The sequence below is a fragment of the Chrysemys picta genome, chromosome 20, assembly GCF_011386835.1.
Source record: "Chrysemys picta bellii isolate R12L10 chromosome 20, ASM1138683v2, whole genome shotgun sequence".
Taxonomy (NCBI): domain Eukaryota; kingdom Metazoa; phylum Chordata; order Testudines; family Emydidae; genus Chrysemys; species Chrysemys picta.
The window spans coordinates 24,535,258-24,549,291 of record NC_088810.1 but is presented as its reverse complement, the minus strand read 5'-3'; the positions used below and the strand labels follow the sequence as shown (position 1 = coordinate 24,549,291).

The window sequence follows — 14,034 nt, the reverse complement described above, 5'->3', positions numbered from 1 at the left end:
TGCCTTCAGCTCTATCGCTCGTAATCTTTGCTTGCACTGCTACACACTAGCCTGTGCATCAGAGCATGGATTTTCCCTCCTGGTGTCAAACAGCACAAAGTCCTATGGCTTCCCTCGGCTTTAGATTTCTAAATCCCCCTCTCATTAGGTGGCTGGCACTGCTTTGCCTCTCCTCAGAGGATGGGCAAATGAGGCCTCCAGGTTTGAAGGGACACAGGGTAGATCTAGATTTGTGCTGCTCATAAAAAGAGGCAAGTGATTTGTGTGTGGAGTAGAATTCTGTCCTGTTCATGTCTAACGGATAATGATCCCGGTAACTGGGTCTGTGGTGGTCAGGAGCCCGGAGCAGTGAGGCTTGGTGAGATCAAACACTGCCTTTTCAGAGGAGCCTATGCGTTGGCATTGTGAGACTTTTCCCTCCCTCCCCCTCTAGGTAATCGCTGCGTGAAGGGGGAGGAGCTGAGCCTGAAGGGCGAGACTGTGAATGACTGCCATGCAGAAATCATTTCCCGACGAGGCTTCGTGAGGTGAGGGACGGGGGAATCTTTGTTCTCTGTTTGGAGGGAGTCTCGGGAGAAAGGTACGAAAGGGAACACCCAGCTGCTCGTATTTCCCGGGACCTCTGCCTCGCAGGCAGACCCCTCTCCAGGAGCACAGCCAGTGTCAGTTTCTGCAGAGAACACTCTGGTGCGTAGGAGCTGTGGTTGCCAACACTTGCTCTTTATCTATCTGGCTGTGAAGCACAGGGACACTGTATTTTACAAGGAAGGGTTGTGTGTGACTGTTGCCCACATTACTGCCATGTTGGCAATGTGTCAGGACCCCCGGGCGGTACTTCCCGTCCCTAGGAGGGATTGGATTGCAGCCACACTCATGTGCAATACAACGGAGAGCCAGGCAGAATGCCATGCACCATCTCACCCACGCACAGCGCTGCTCCGCCCAAGGTGGATAGAGCCTTGTGCGCATATACATTTTTACATTTATATCTGGTACCGCCACGCTGGGGGAGCTGCTGGTGCGGGGCGCTGACTCCTGGCAACGGCGGCCCCACATTCTGCTCCTTTCGCCGCTGCGGTTCCGCAGATACTGATTTATATCCGCAGATATCCATTTGTAGCCACGCAGGGCTCTAAAGATGGAGAACTGTCTTCTGAGTCAGAGCATCTCTTCAGATCCAACCTCCACGCTTGGGCTCTTCCAGTTCGAATTGCACTATCAAACCTTATCCGTGCAATCTTGCCATAGGGGGTAACAAACCCAGCCCAGTCTGCGGGGCAAGGCTTCCCCAAGCTAAGTCCCACAACCCCGATTGCTCGCTCCTCCCTCATGCATTTAGCATTGCACCTTATAAATAGCGAGAGAGAGAATCTGGACTAGTTCCAGTCCTTATCTGTACCCCGTCCAGCCGTTCAAAACAACACCAGCCCCTCCCTGACAGCCTGCACCTGTGTCTGTGCTGGTCACTACACTTGGTGTGTTCCTCCACCCCGGGACGATGGGAGCAGGTCCCCAGCCGATCGGTGAGTTAGAGCAACCGTGTGCCTGTGATCTGCAGGTTTCTTAGTGATTTGTCCTTCCCATGAATCCCTGGGGCTGTGGTGGACAGGCTGTTCTACCAGCTCGGGTCCGGCACAGGCCGTTCAAGGTGAGAGCAGGGGGACGTGTTTCAAGCTGAACTTTGCCTTGCTGTACAAAGCTGGGACGGTCTCCACACAGACTCTGCTTTAAGCACCTCTGTGAAGCTGCAGTTTCCCATTAGTCCTTGACAGTGTGTAAGAAACCTCCAGGTTTCCCCTGCGCTTGGACCAAAGTAGCTATAAAAGGGCCAGTGGTCGTACAGCCGCAGGACTGGTTTACAAACGATACTGCCAGCGCTCAGCCCTCCCTGGGACTGTCGTCTTAAGTGAACTTTGTGCTGAGGAAAGCTGCTAGCGTGGCAGTCTTGGCGTCGTCTTCCCCGCAGGATGAGTACATGCAAGCAGCAACCGGGTAAGCGTCCCGTACTCTCCTACAAGTATCCCTCTCCACTGACCTGCCTGTTACCTGGTCAGCCCTTGGCTTCTGGGCTGAAACCTCTCCTGGGTTTTCCGCCCTCACGCGCCCGAACCAACAGACACAGCTAACCACATCACGTGTTTCACTGAAGCTCTTTTCCACCTTCAACAGAGACAGCAGTTGGGGCACTGCCTGTCCTGATCACGTGTGGGGTTGGGGTGGTTCTGATCTCTGGAACGAGGCCATCCTCTGACCCAGCGTGTTTGTTTCCAGGTTTCTCTACAGCGAGCTGATGAAGTACAATCCCGCCGATCCCTCCTCCGCAGAACAGAGCATATTTGAGTCAGCAGGAGAAAACAGGCTCAAAATAAAAGACGATGTTACCTTTCACCTCTACGTCAGGTCTGCACGGCGCAGAGCGCTGCTAACCTTTACTGGGGCTGCCCCATTAATCTACCCCAGCTGATCTGTGTCTTCTGATGGGCATGAGCCCCAGACTCTCCCCTGACCTTCCCAGTCCCCATGTACCGATAGGCTTGGGTGCTGGATAGCAGGGGTTGCAATGCCTTTCTGAGAGGGCTGCATGGTGCACGCTGTCATGGAATGGTGCTGATGATCCCTTGCTCTTCTATAGCATTCAAAGGGCTTTACATCTGTAATGTATTTCTCCTCCCACACCCCCGGGAGCTAGGGAAGTAAAGGTAAAGCCGCACGTATAGACAGGTCTGGAGTGGAAGTGACTAGAGCAAACCTCACTAACAAACTCCCCTGGTGCAGTAACTGTCGTGCCGAGCCAGCGTAGGAGTCTGGCATCGCCTGCGTTATTTCCAAGTCCTTTGGGTTTACGCTAACTCAGCGGGGGCTGTTGGTTTGGTTCTAGCACGGCGCCATGTGGAGACGGGGCCCTCTTCGATAAATCCTGCAGTGACCAGGCAAGCACAGCGGGGCAGAGCCAGCATCAGCCTCTCTTTGAGAATCCCAAGCAGGGTAAACTGCGCACCAAGGTGGAGAATGGTGAGTCTTGCAAAGCCTCAAGAGCCCTCGCGCCAAGCATGCTGCAGCGCCGAGAATGCTGGCGTCTGTATCTTCCAGTCACACGGAGGATCCGCTGCGGGAAGTGCTCCCTGCTGGTAACCCCTGGCCAGATGGGGGGCTTATCTCCATTAAGCTCTTCCATGTGGTAGCGTGATCGGGAGAATCAGAGCCCTGGGGCCAAAGGCTAGGAGTTTCGCAGCTACCTCTCTAGGAAAGGACCAGACTCTCCGCTCTCCTGTGTCGGACAGAGAGCTGCAGGAGGTGGGAGAGGGGAGCTGGCGTGTATCCCCGGGAGTCTGAGCCCCCGCGGGGTTAGGCGCTGGAGAATTGATGTCCTGCAGGCCTTTCTCCCGTTTGTGCTTGTTGCTGCCTGAGGATCAAGTGTGCGAAGGCCGAGCGGGTCAGAGGATGGGTGAAAGGGGCGGGCAAGGGGCTGTGTAGGTGGAAAGTCACGCTCCGCCCTCCGTGCTTTTGTCTGAATCCAGCACCCACGCTCATGTGGCACTGACCTCCTTTGCAAGCGCGAGCTAATTGGGCTTCAGCCATGTGAAAACCTGCCTCTCTCTAGTCTACCCAGCTCTCTCTCTGCTTGGTGCGAGAGCTTGCCCAGCAGAACCCGGCAGCAGGGCACTGGGTGCAGGAGCATGTCCTCTGTCAGCGTGGGGTCGTGCCGTCTCAGAGGTGGGCATGTTCGCTTCAGGGAGCTCGTGGAGCGTGGCGTGCGCCCTTGGTGGAAGGGGGGTTTGTAGCCGTGTGGGCTGGCTGGCGCCTTGCTAATTCCCTTTCCTCTCCTCTCCTGCAGGGGAAGGCACCATTCCCGTGGAGTCGAGTGACATTGTGCCCACGTGGGATGGGATCCAGCATGGGGAGAGGCTGCGCACCATGTCCTGCAGCGACAAAATCCTGCGCTGGAATGTGCTTGGCCTGCAGGGGGCGCTGCTGTCGCATTTCATGCAGCCGGTGTACCTCAGCTCCGTTACGCTCGGTACGAAACCCTGTGCGCACTCAGTGCATTCAGGGGCTGAGCTGCGAATGCCAAGGGCCAGATAACCTCCTTACTGCAGTAATGGAAAAGAGATTCAGCGGGGGGCGTGGGAACCGAAGGCTAAAATGTTGATTCCAGCAGAGCTGCACCATTAGGAAACACATGGGACCTTGTGGATTTTAACCACAGGGATACGTGGGGATTTTCTCCTTGGCTCTCGGTTTGGATGTGTGAGGACGAGGGGGGAGACAGAAGTTGCCTGTAAATGTTTTATGGCCACAAATGTTGCAATCTGTAAAACTGAACCCTTCACGTGTTAATGACCAAGGACGTGTCTAGTGATAGGAAAATTGCTGTCCTGAACGTTTCCGCCTCCGGCTTTCTGAGCAGAGCGGTGCAGCTTCTCAGATTTCTGCCTGCCCATTAACAATGCAGCTGCTCTGTTTCCTAATGCCTGCGCGTGTCTTTTCCCAGGTTACCTATTCAGCCAGGGTCACCTGACACGTGCAATCTGCTGCCGCATGTCGAGAGACGGGAGCACGTTTGAAGCAGGTCTCCAGGCTCCGTATCGTGTTAAACATCCCGAGGTACCGTAGGCTTGGCAGCTCTCAATGTTTCCATTCTCTCCTCTCCGCACAAGGCTCCAGCCGTCTGCGCTGGTGCATTCTGTATTCGTGTGACTTGGTAGACTACCTGCCGGAAGGTTAATGCTCAGTGACCTGCCACCTTCCCGCTGTAGCAGGAAAGTTTAACTTCCTTCTGGTATTTGTGGGCCCAGCAACCTGGTTCAGGACAGAGCGATCATAGTGGCTGGTTCTGGGCTTCCCTGTCTTTCAGCCCACTGCCACATCTGGCCAGGTGTGAATGGTTAATGAGACCTTTGTGCACACGGTGGTGCTTGGGCATGACTCAGTGGTCTCTCCGGATTCCATGCATGCCCGGTCTAACCCGTCTCTCGAGGGGCTGTCACGGGGCGATCTTTGAATTGGGGAGCGTGGCGTAGCTGAGATTGAGAAACATAATAAATGCTTTGCCGGTGGGGGGAGCCAGAATGCAACGCAATTGCTGGGCACTCCAGCTGGCAGGTCGCTAGTGGGGGCCACAGGTGAGAGGGTTCAGCTGCATTACCCGTCTACCAGTGCTGAGAACCATGCACCCCTCCCAGCTGTGTGCATGTGCCACACAGTCTGCTGGGCCAACCTCTTGTCTCCCTCTGGCCATCTAGGTGGGGAGAGTTAGCGTCTACGACTCCGCCAGGCAGACAGGCAAGACCAAGGAGTCGAGTGTGAACTGGTGTCTTGCCGACGAAAGCGAGGTGGAAGTCCTGGATGGCACAAAAGGCAAAGTAGACGGGTAAGTGAAGAGCTTTGAAGCCTTCATAGAATCATAGAATATCAGGGTTGGAAGGGACCTCAAGAGGTCATCTAGTCCAACCCCCTGCTCAAAGCAGGACCAATTCCCAACTAAATCATCCCAGCCAGGGCTTTGTCAAGCCGGGCCTTAAAAACCTCCAAGGAAGGAGACTCCACCACCTCCCTAGGTAACGCATTCCAGTGTTTCACCACCCTCCTAGGGAAATAGTGTTTCCTAATATCCAACCTGGACCTCCCCCACTGCAACTTGAGACCATTGCTCCTTGTTCTGTCATCTGCCACCACTGAGAACAGCCGAGCTCCATCCTCTTTGGAACCCCCCCTTCAGGTAGTTGAAAGCAGCTATCAAATCCCCCCTCATTCTTCTCTTCTGCAGACTAAACAATCCCAGTTCCCTCAGCCTCTCCTCACAAGTCATGTGCTCCAGACCCCTAATCATTTTTGTTGCCCTCCGCTGGACTCTTTCCAATTTTTCCACATCCTCCTTGTAGTGTGGGGCCCCAAACTGGACACAGTACTCCAGATGAGGCCTCACCAATGTCGAATAGAGGGGAATGATCACCTTGCCAGAGGCTGGCTCTAGGGGAGCTTGTGAAGGGGCCGGTTCTCCGTGCTGTTCCTGCGGTGTGGGAGGACCTGGCGGACTAGAGCCCCAACCCCAGTAAAACGGGGATACGTTGCAATCAGAACAGCTGGTCTCAGTCACTGGGCACACTGCTCCAATCGCTCCCACGCTCAGAGCAGTCCTGCCAGTGGGGCCTTCGCTTCCCAGCCCCGGTAGCCAGAGCACGCCGACAAGTCCAACGGAAGCCATGGCGCGCAAGGGGAGGAGCGCTGTGCTTTCACTGCGGCAGCCGCTCGTTGTTGCTAGAGTAGAAACGTTTAGATAAGTTTGGAGGCAGATTTTCCCTGTGAAACGTTCTTGTCGGTTGTGGTCCAGGCCTGTGTAGGCGCCAATAGGCGGGGGCCCCCTTGTGCTGAACAGGCACAGAGCAAAAGGCAGTCGCTGCCCCAGAGAGCGCCCTGTCCACACATGGGCCAACTAAGTTCTATTCCTGACTCTGCTGGTGATCTCTGGTGGCCACTACCCTTCTGCCCACGTGCGAGGGTCTCCCCGGGAACTGCAAGGCGTGGCTGCTCTGTGCATCGCTTTGCTTGTTGTTACAGCCCTGATCCTGCCATGAGACTCTGCCCACATGGATCTGATGGCAGGACCACGTCCTACATCCCCAGCTGCTGTTTGCCCCCGTGGCCCCGTGCCATTCCCTGGGGTTCTCATTCGGTTCGTGTTCTTCCCCTTTCCAGACCAAAGCTAGAGGTGTCCCGCGTGTCCAAGAGGAGCATGTTCGCTCTGTTCCAGCAGCTCTGTGCCAAGGCTGACCGCAAAGACCTGCAGAGCCTTGCGCTGTACTCAGATGCCAAGGAGGCAGCCGGGGCCTACCAGGGAGCCAAGCGGCACTTCTTCAGGGCGCTGGAGGAGATGAGCTATGGGAGTTGGATCTGCAAACCCCAGGAAGAGGAGAACTTCTCTCTCGCCGAGGCGTAACAAGCTGCCCTCTGTGTGTGTGTCTGTGTGTTCCTTTGGTTTTCTTTTTTTGATTTTTTAAATGGAGCCAGGAATGTTGAGTAGGAGTGTGGATTTCCCCTGGGTCTCTCCTCCTTTTGGTTATCCTGGCAGTACACGTTGATTCTGCTGGGAGGGACTCCCGCGTTCAGATTGCATTCTTTCTACGTGAGTGTACACAGCACACGAGAGAATCCACACTGTCCACACATTTAAATGAAGCCACAGGCGAGCCCGCTCCCGTGTCCCTTCATCACAGCAGTTGGGGGGAACGCAGCTTTTCGCTTGTCAGATGCATTGTCTCGATTGGATCCTTTTAAACAGTATGTGTGTACTTCCCAGCGTCTTACCCTCTCCCGAAACACTTCCCTCTGATTTGCAAGATGATTCCTGCAGCTATTGGCAAAACTCCCCGGGACTTTTCCTTCCCAGCAGTCCTGCTGGGTGGGCACAAATCGGTTTGAAGACAAGGTGATCTCTTGCAGCTGCTATTTAATTCTGGGATCTGCCTGTAGGGCATAGCACAAGCCGGGTGGGATTCAGGGCTAGTGGCAGATTGCATGTACTACCTGATCTAGATCCCCATAGTTAGCAGGCATATTCCTGGCTTTGGCGTGGTAGCCTCGTCTGACATACCCTGTTGATTATGAGGGTTGGGGCTTGATTTCTGGAGTCCTGCTGAGATGGGCCATTCTAAAACCCTGCCTGACACTTCCCCCTGCGAGGGGGGCGAGTGGCACCCGAGGGTGGGGTGCCCCAGACTTGCCAGGTAGGGTGACACCACTTTAAGATGCACGTCAATGAAGTGGAGCGTTTCTTCCTCACCCCAGACACCCCTTCGGACCAGTTTCATGACTAGCCCATGGCTGGTTCGGCCGCAGCACAGCCCCTTTTACTGAAATGGGACCAGGGATCTTTTCGAGCCTGGCCTCTGTTTTTAAACCGTGCCTTGAAACGGTCATGAATTTTATCTTGTCTACAGGCCTCGGGCCCCCCAGCCTCTCCTCTTGGTTGTTTGCAGGAATCTAAGACGCCTTCGTGGGTGATGGGATCTAAGGCAGGTTCTGTCTGTGTTGGGAACGCAGATTGGTGGCTGTGCTCCCGCCTGCCCTCTCTGCAGGCCTGTGTCTGGGCAGCCCTGGGGAATGGGGGTCGTGGGGCTGCCTGCCAGCACTGGGCTATCAGGGCCAGCAAATCCCATCCAGCCTGCCTAGAATCCCAGGCCCCGGGTTACAGGATCAGCTTGCTCCGGAGGTCGGTTGCGTTTGGCCTGAGCTGGCCTGGGCTTTGTCAGAAGCTAGTCTGGGTTAGCCTGGCCCTGGGGGAAGGGGCGAATTGAGTGGCGCTGTGAGCAGTCAAGTGCTGCGCGGGGTGTACGTTGCAGTGCGGGAGGCTGGGGGCAAGGTCAGGGGGCGGACTGCCCCTCTGAAGTCATTGAAGAGAAACCCAGACCTGTTCCTACTCCACAGTTCTGGCATCTCCTTGTGCCGTCTCCACCCCGCCCCCATTTATTTTATTTGTAATTCGTTGCACTGTCAGCGCGTCGGAGCAATTCCCGCCGTGCATCATTTGGGGACTGTCTCCTGCAAACTCGTCCTACCCCCGCCCCCTTTCTTTTCTGTCATGTCGGATTCCTTCTCTTGTCGCACTGGCTCTGGAGAGCTGAATGGAAACAAATGTAAATTTATTCATGGGAGAACTGTAACCCTCCTTTTTATTTTATTTTAATTTTTGTAAGTCTGCTTTTAAGTGCCCCTCAGTATCGATGAAATGAAGTCCTAACATTCCGCATAAAAATAAAAAAAATTCTGTATTGTTAGACAGCTCCGCTCTGTGGGTTGTTTTAATTCCTGGGACACGAACAGTGGGGCCAAAGCCGGTGTTAATTTAAATGGCAGCGAGCATGGAGATAGAGTCGCTCAGAAGGGAAAGGGGGGTTATTTGATCGTCAGCTGGACAAGTGCTGACGGCTGCACCATGTCCCGCACGGATTTCATAACCAGGTGGGGCTCTGCCCCCGGACGGCGGGTCTGTGTTGAGCAGCAGCTCTGCAGGGGCAGGTTCAATCTCTCCCCCCTCAAAGTTCTCGAGTGACTTCTGAAGTGACTTGCTCTGCCATCCCTGGAGCTAGGGGCACCTTCTGTCCATCCCTGGGTACTTACCTGCATAGCCCCAGCTGTGCTGAAGCAAGGGAATAACCCCTCCCCCCCCTCCCCAAAGGGGAGACAGTTGGCGAGTCATAGATTTAAAGGCCAGAAAGGACCATCAGATCATCCATTCTGACTGCCTGGCCTGGGTCACCCAGGAGGTTTCACCCCCGTGCTCCCATATTGCGCCCCGTGACTTGTGTCTGGCTAACGCATGGCAAGCTGGATCCAAAGCCCTCAGCAGATCGACTCCACCTCTCCCCTGGTTCCAGTGGCTAATCGCCCTCTGTCACGGAGTATTGGGGAACTCAGGGCCCTGCACCCCCCGCTTCCTGCGATTCACCATGACTCTCAGCCAGCCAGTAAAGCAGAAGGTTTATTTGGATGACAGGAACACAGTCCAAGACAGGTCTTGCAGGCACAGACAACAGGGCCCCCCTCAGTTAGGTCCAGCTTGGGGTCCCAGGGCATGCCAGCCCACCCCCCTTGGGGGGTCAGAGCCATCTCTGCCTCCCAGCCATCTCTCCAGCTCGCTTCCAGCCCTCTGCCTTCAGCGACCCCTCCCACAGCCTTTGTTCGGTTTCCCGGGCCCCGGAGTCACCTGACCTCCAACCCCCTCCTGGGTTCTCATGTTACAAGCTCAGGTATGTTCCCTTGGGCCGGCTCCCATCCCCCGATGCAGACCATCCTAGTCACACTCCCCTGTCAGCATTCACACACCCCAGCAAGAACAGTCCCAGTTCGTCACATCTCTCCCCCCTTCGAGACCGAACTGAGCAGGGTCACTTTAGCCAGTGACCCGGGGAAGTTCGAACCTACCCCCGTTCCCATGGATGCCCCCGCATCCCTCCAGTTCCTTGGTGAGAATTACACCAGGCCCCTTCCGTTCCACGCCCCCCCTTAGGTCGGGGGTGCTTGATGGCACTCGCAGTTCGCATGTGGGAAGGTTTATGCGGCCTGTGCCCTTTTTCCACCCCCATACCTCTGGGGTTCCAACTGGGCTGTGGTCTTCTCCCAGCGCTCCAGTCTGGAGGTCTGTGCTTTGGGCTCTCTTGGTTCAGAGCCGCCCTTTTTACCTTGGCCACCCTCCGGAAAGGCTCCTCTATGCTGGGCAAGGGTCCTAAGGCTGTTTTCCCCTTGTCCCAGGCCTTCCTCCCCCTCTGACAGGGGTCACAGGATCCGCAGTACTGTCGGACAGTAACAAAGACCCCAGGCCAGTAAAAGCTCCGTAGCAGCCTCTGCTGGGTACGCCAGGTTCCCTGGTGCCCTGAGAGGGGAATGTCATGGGCCCGGCACAGCAGCTGGCGGCGATACTTCTGGGGTACCACCAGCTGCCTCCTGATCCCCCCTGACTCCATTTTCCCTGGGGGAGCCCATTCTCGGTACAGGAACCCCTTCTCCCACAGGAACCTTTTCCGGCCACCTCGTTCCATGGTCTGTACCGCATTGAGGTCGGCCAGGTCCCTTATCTTCCGCAAGGAGGGGTCTCTCTGTAACTCGGCCTGGAACTCAGCAGCTGGGACAGGGATGGCCACCTGCTCTTTCTCGCCCGCTGGGTCCGAAGCTGCAGCCTCCCTGAGCCGCGTCCCTGGGCGTTCCCTCCCCACCAGGTTAGGGTCCTGCGCCTCAGGCAAGGCACCCCCCCCAAGGCCAGGGCGCAGGGCCCCTCGCCGGCTCTGACTGCGGGTCACAACCAGTGCCTTTTGGGGGTTGCTTGGCCAGTTCTCCAGGTCCCCCCCCATCAATACCTCAGTGGGCAAATACGGGTGTACCCCCACATCCTTGGGGCCCTCCTTGGCCCCCCACTTCAGGTGTACCCTTGCCACGGGCACTTTGACTGGTGTTCCGCCCACCCCCGTCAGGGTCAGGTAGGAGTTGGGCACCACCTGATCTGGGGCCACCACCTCGGGCCGGGCCAGCGTCACCTCTGCGCCCGTATCCCAGTATCCATTGACCTTCCTCCCATCCACCTCCAGGGGAACAAGGTACTCTCTCCGGAGGGACAGCCCCGCGCCCACCGTATAAACCAAAAACCCTGAGTCTGGGGCATCCAGCCCCCTAGAGGAGCTGGCCTGGGGCCCTTCTCTCTCTTGAGCAGTTGATAAGCTGCCAGCCCCTCTTGCGTGAGAAGCCTGCCCCTCGTCCGTCTGGGCCTCTACCAAGTTAACCCTATGCGGGTTCGGTCTGCTCAGTCTGTCCTTGAGCTTGGGGCACTGGGCCCGAACGTGGCCTCTTCGGCCGCAGTAATAGCAGCTCATGTCCTGTGGGTCCCCTCGAGCCGGTCGGTTGTCCCTGACGCTGGGCATTCCCCGTGGGAGGGGATTCCCCATATTCCCCCTTTGGTAGGTCCCAGGGTGACTCTCTCTCTGCATCGCGGCGGGCCTGTTCCTTTGGGGCTCCTCCCTGCCACCCCCTGCCCGGCTCTTTACAAACTCATCGGCCAGCTGCCCGGCGTGTCGCGGGTTCTCTGGCTTTCTGTCCACCAACCACAGCCTCAGGTCGGATGGGCACCGCTCATACAGTTGCTCCAGTACCAGCAGTTTAATCAGGTCCTCCTTCGTCTGGGCCCCGCCAGCCCACTTGCTGGCGTATCTTTCCATGCGGACGGCTAGTTGCAAATAGGAGATCTCAGGGGCTTTATCTTGACTCCGGAACCTTTCCCGGTACATCTCAGGAGTCAGCCCAAACTCACGTAGCAGGGCCCTTTTGAATAGTTCGTAGTCCCCTTTCTCTGCCTCTCCCAGTTGGCGGTACAATGCCACGGATTTGGGGTCCAGTAAGGGGGTAAGGACCCGGAGTCTGTCCGCGGGATCCACCCGGTGCAGCTCGCAGGCCGTCTCAAAGGCCTCCAGGAAGTCATCCATGTCCTCCCCCTCCTTGTATGGGGCCATGATGCACTTATCAAAGCTCCGTGCAGTCCTGGGTCCCCCCTCACTCACCGCAGCCGGGGGTTCGCTGCCCTTCAATCTCGCCAGTTCCAGTTCACGCTGATGCTGTCTCTCATTCTCCTGTCTCTGTCTCTCATTCTCCTGTCTCTGTCTCTCATTCTCCTCCCGTTCACGCTGATGCTGTCTCTCTTTCTCCTCCCGTTCATGCTGACGCTGTCTCTCTTCATGCTGTCTCTGTTGTTCACGATCCTCCAGCTCCCTCAGTTTTAGCTCTTTCTCCCATTCCAGCCAATTCCGCTCCCCGGATGCTGAACGTCGCCGGGAGGATCCTCTGCTGGCCGGCGAGCTTCGCCGGGGGGACCCCCTGCTGGCCGGGGGGGTCACGGCGCCTTCAGTATTTGCTGGGCTCCTCCCCACCCTTCCCCTAGGCATAGGAAGGAGGGGTCTCGGGAAGCCCTCAGCAGCGGGCTGACCACTCCCAGCTGGGACAGACACTGGTGCCTGCGCTGCATTTGCCAGGCTGCTTCCCTGAGACACAGGGATCGGTTCATTCGCGCGATCTTCCGCCTCCAGCTGGGCAATGAGCTGTTCTTTGGTGAGCCTCCCAATGCGCAGCCGCCTCTGCTTGCACAGCTCCACCAGGTCGCTCTTAAGCCGCTGGGCATACATCTTCCTGCTGGCCACTCACCGGCCTGTGTGCTCACAGCTCCCCACAGTTCCCAGGGGGACCCCTAGTGTGCCAGCCCTTCTCGAGGTCACCACCTCTCTGCCAGGGTCGAGCTGCAGACTCCTCCGCCCCTGGGACCACTCGCTGCGATCCCCCCGGGGGACCCTGTTACTGCAAAAGTCCTTCTCGCTGGTCACACACTCCCAGGGGTAATAACCGTCTCTCTCCCACTCTTCAGCGTGCCTGGTCCCCGTCAATCCCCCTTCGTTTTACTGCTCCCCAGTCACTTACTGCAGGAAGCGCCGTCCACGGGGTGCAGTAGATCCCGCCGCTGCCACCAGTTGTCACGGAGTATTGGGGAACTCAGGGCCCTGCACCCCCGGCTTCCTGCGATTCACCATGACTCTCAGCCAGCCAGTAAAGCAGAAGGTTTATTTGGATGACAGGAACACAGTCCAAGACAGGTCTTGCAGGCACAGACAACAGGGCCCCCCTCAGTTAGGTCCAGCTTGGGGTCCCAGGGCATGCCAGCCCACCCCCCTTGGGGGGTCAGAGCCATCTCTGCCTCCCAGCCATCTCTCCAGCTCGCTTCCAGCCCTCTGCCTTCAGCGACCCCTCCCACAGCCTTTGTTCGGTTTCCCGGGCCCCGGAGTCACCTGACCTCCAACCCCCTCCTGGGTTCTCAGGTTACAAGCTCAGGTATGTTCCCTTGGGCCGGCTCCCATCCCCCGATGCAGACCATCCTAGTCACACTCCCCTGTCAGCATTCACACACCCCAGCAAGAACAGTCCCAGTTCGTCACACCCTCCACATTAACAATCTGACCCTAAACTTGCCCGGCTGCCTTGGGGATTGGCTGAGGAGTTGGACTTCCCTCTCCGGGTGAGGAGGGGAGTAATTCTCTAACTCCCAGGGCCCTTGGGGCATGGAGCCTTGTCAGGCAGCCCCCCAGCTAGACTTGAAGGAGCCCCCTTGGCCAGACAGCTCTGACCGTGTGAGTCGCAGCTCTGGGTTTCATAGTGCTGCTAACGTGCTCTGCTCAAAGACGTCTCCACGAGGTGCCGTGGCTGACTGACCTTCCTGGGAGGGCAGCATCTGCCCAGCGCGGCCCCATAGCCCGGGTTCCTGTTCCATTTGAGCTCAAGTTTTTTTAAGACACAGACTGTCCTGCCCAAGAGCGGTTTTATTACATGTCAGAACAGTTACAGCCCCCCTTCGAAACAGACCCCGGCCTGGAGCACCGTTGGCTCTCGCTTTGCTCGGAGCAGCACGGAGATGCTGGTGACCAGCCGTGCAAGGTGTAGTGCCAGGGACGGACGCTTAGGCCATTTTGAAAACCAAGGAAAACAGCAAAACTCTGCTGACACCTGGGTCTC

General features: G+C 57.0%; 1 protein-coding gene across 5 annotated transcripts in view; it reads left to right on the top strand.

Moving 5' to 3' along the window:
• The window catches only part of ADAR (adenosine deaminase RNA specific), a 28,853-nt gene extending 20,075 nt beyond the window's left edge, over positions 1-8,778 (top strand). For all 5 annotated transcript variants that reach the window (XM_065574371.1, XM_065574368.1, XM_065574370.1 and 2 more), the window contains exons 9-15: positions 434-527; positions 2,272-2,400; positions 2,879-3,012; positions 3,836-4,018; positions 4,493-4,605; positions 5,244-5,371; positions 6,697-8,778. In XM_065574371.1, the coding sequence (XP_065430443.1) occupies positions 434-527; positions 2,272-2,400; positions 2,879-3,012; positions 3,836-4,018; positions 4,493-4,605; positions 5,244-5,371; positions 6,697-6,937 (1,022 nt within the window). In that variant the 3' untranslated portion in view covers positions 6,938-8,778. The remainder of the gene's footprint in view (positions 1-433; positions 528-2,271; positions 2,401-2,878; positions 3,013-3,835; positions 4,019-4,492; positions 4,606-5,243; positions 5,372-6,696) is intronic.
• Positions 8,779-14,034: the final 5,256 nt, after the last annotated feature.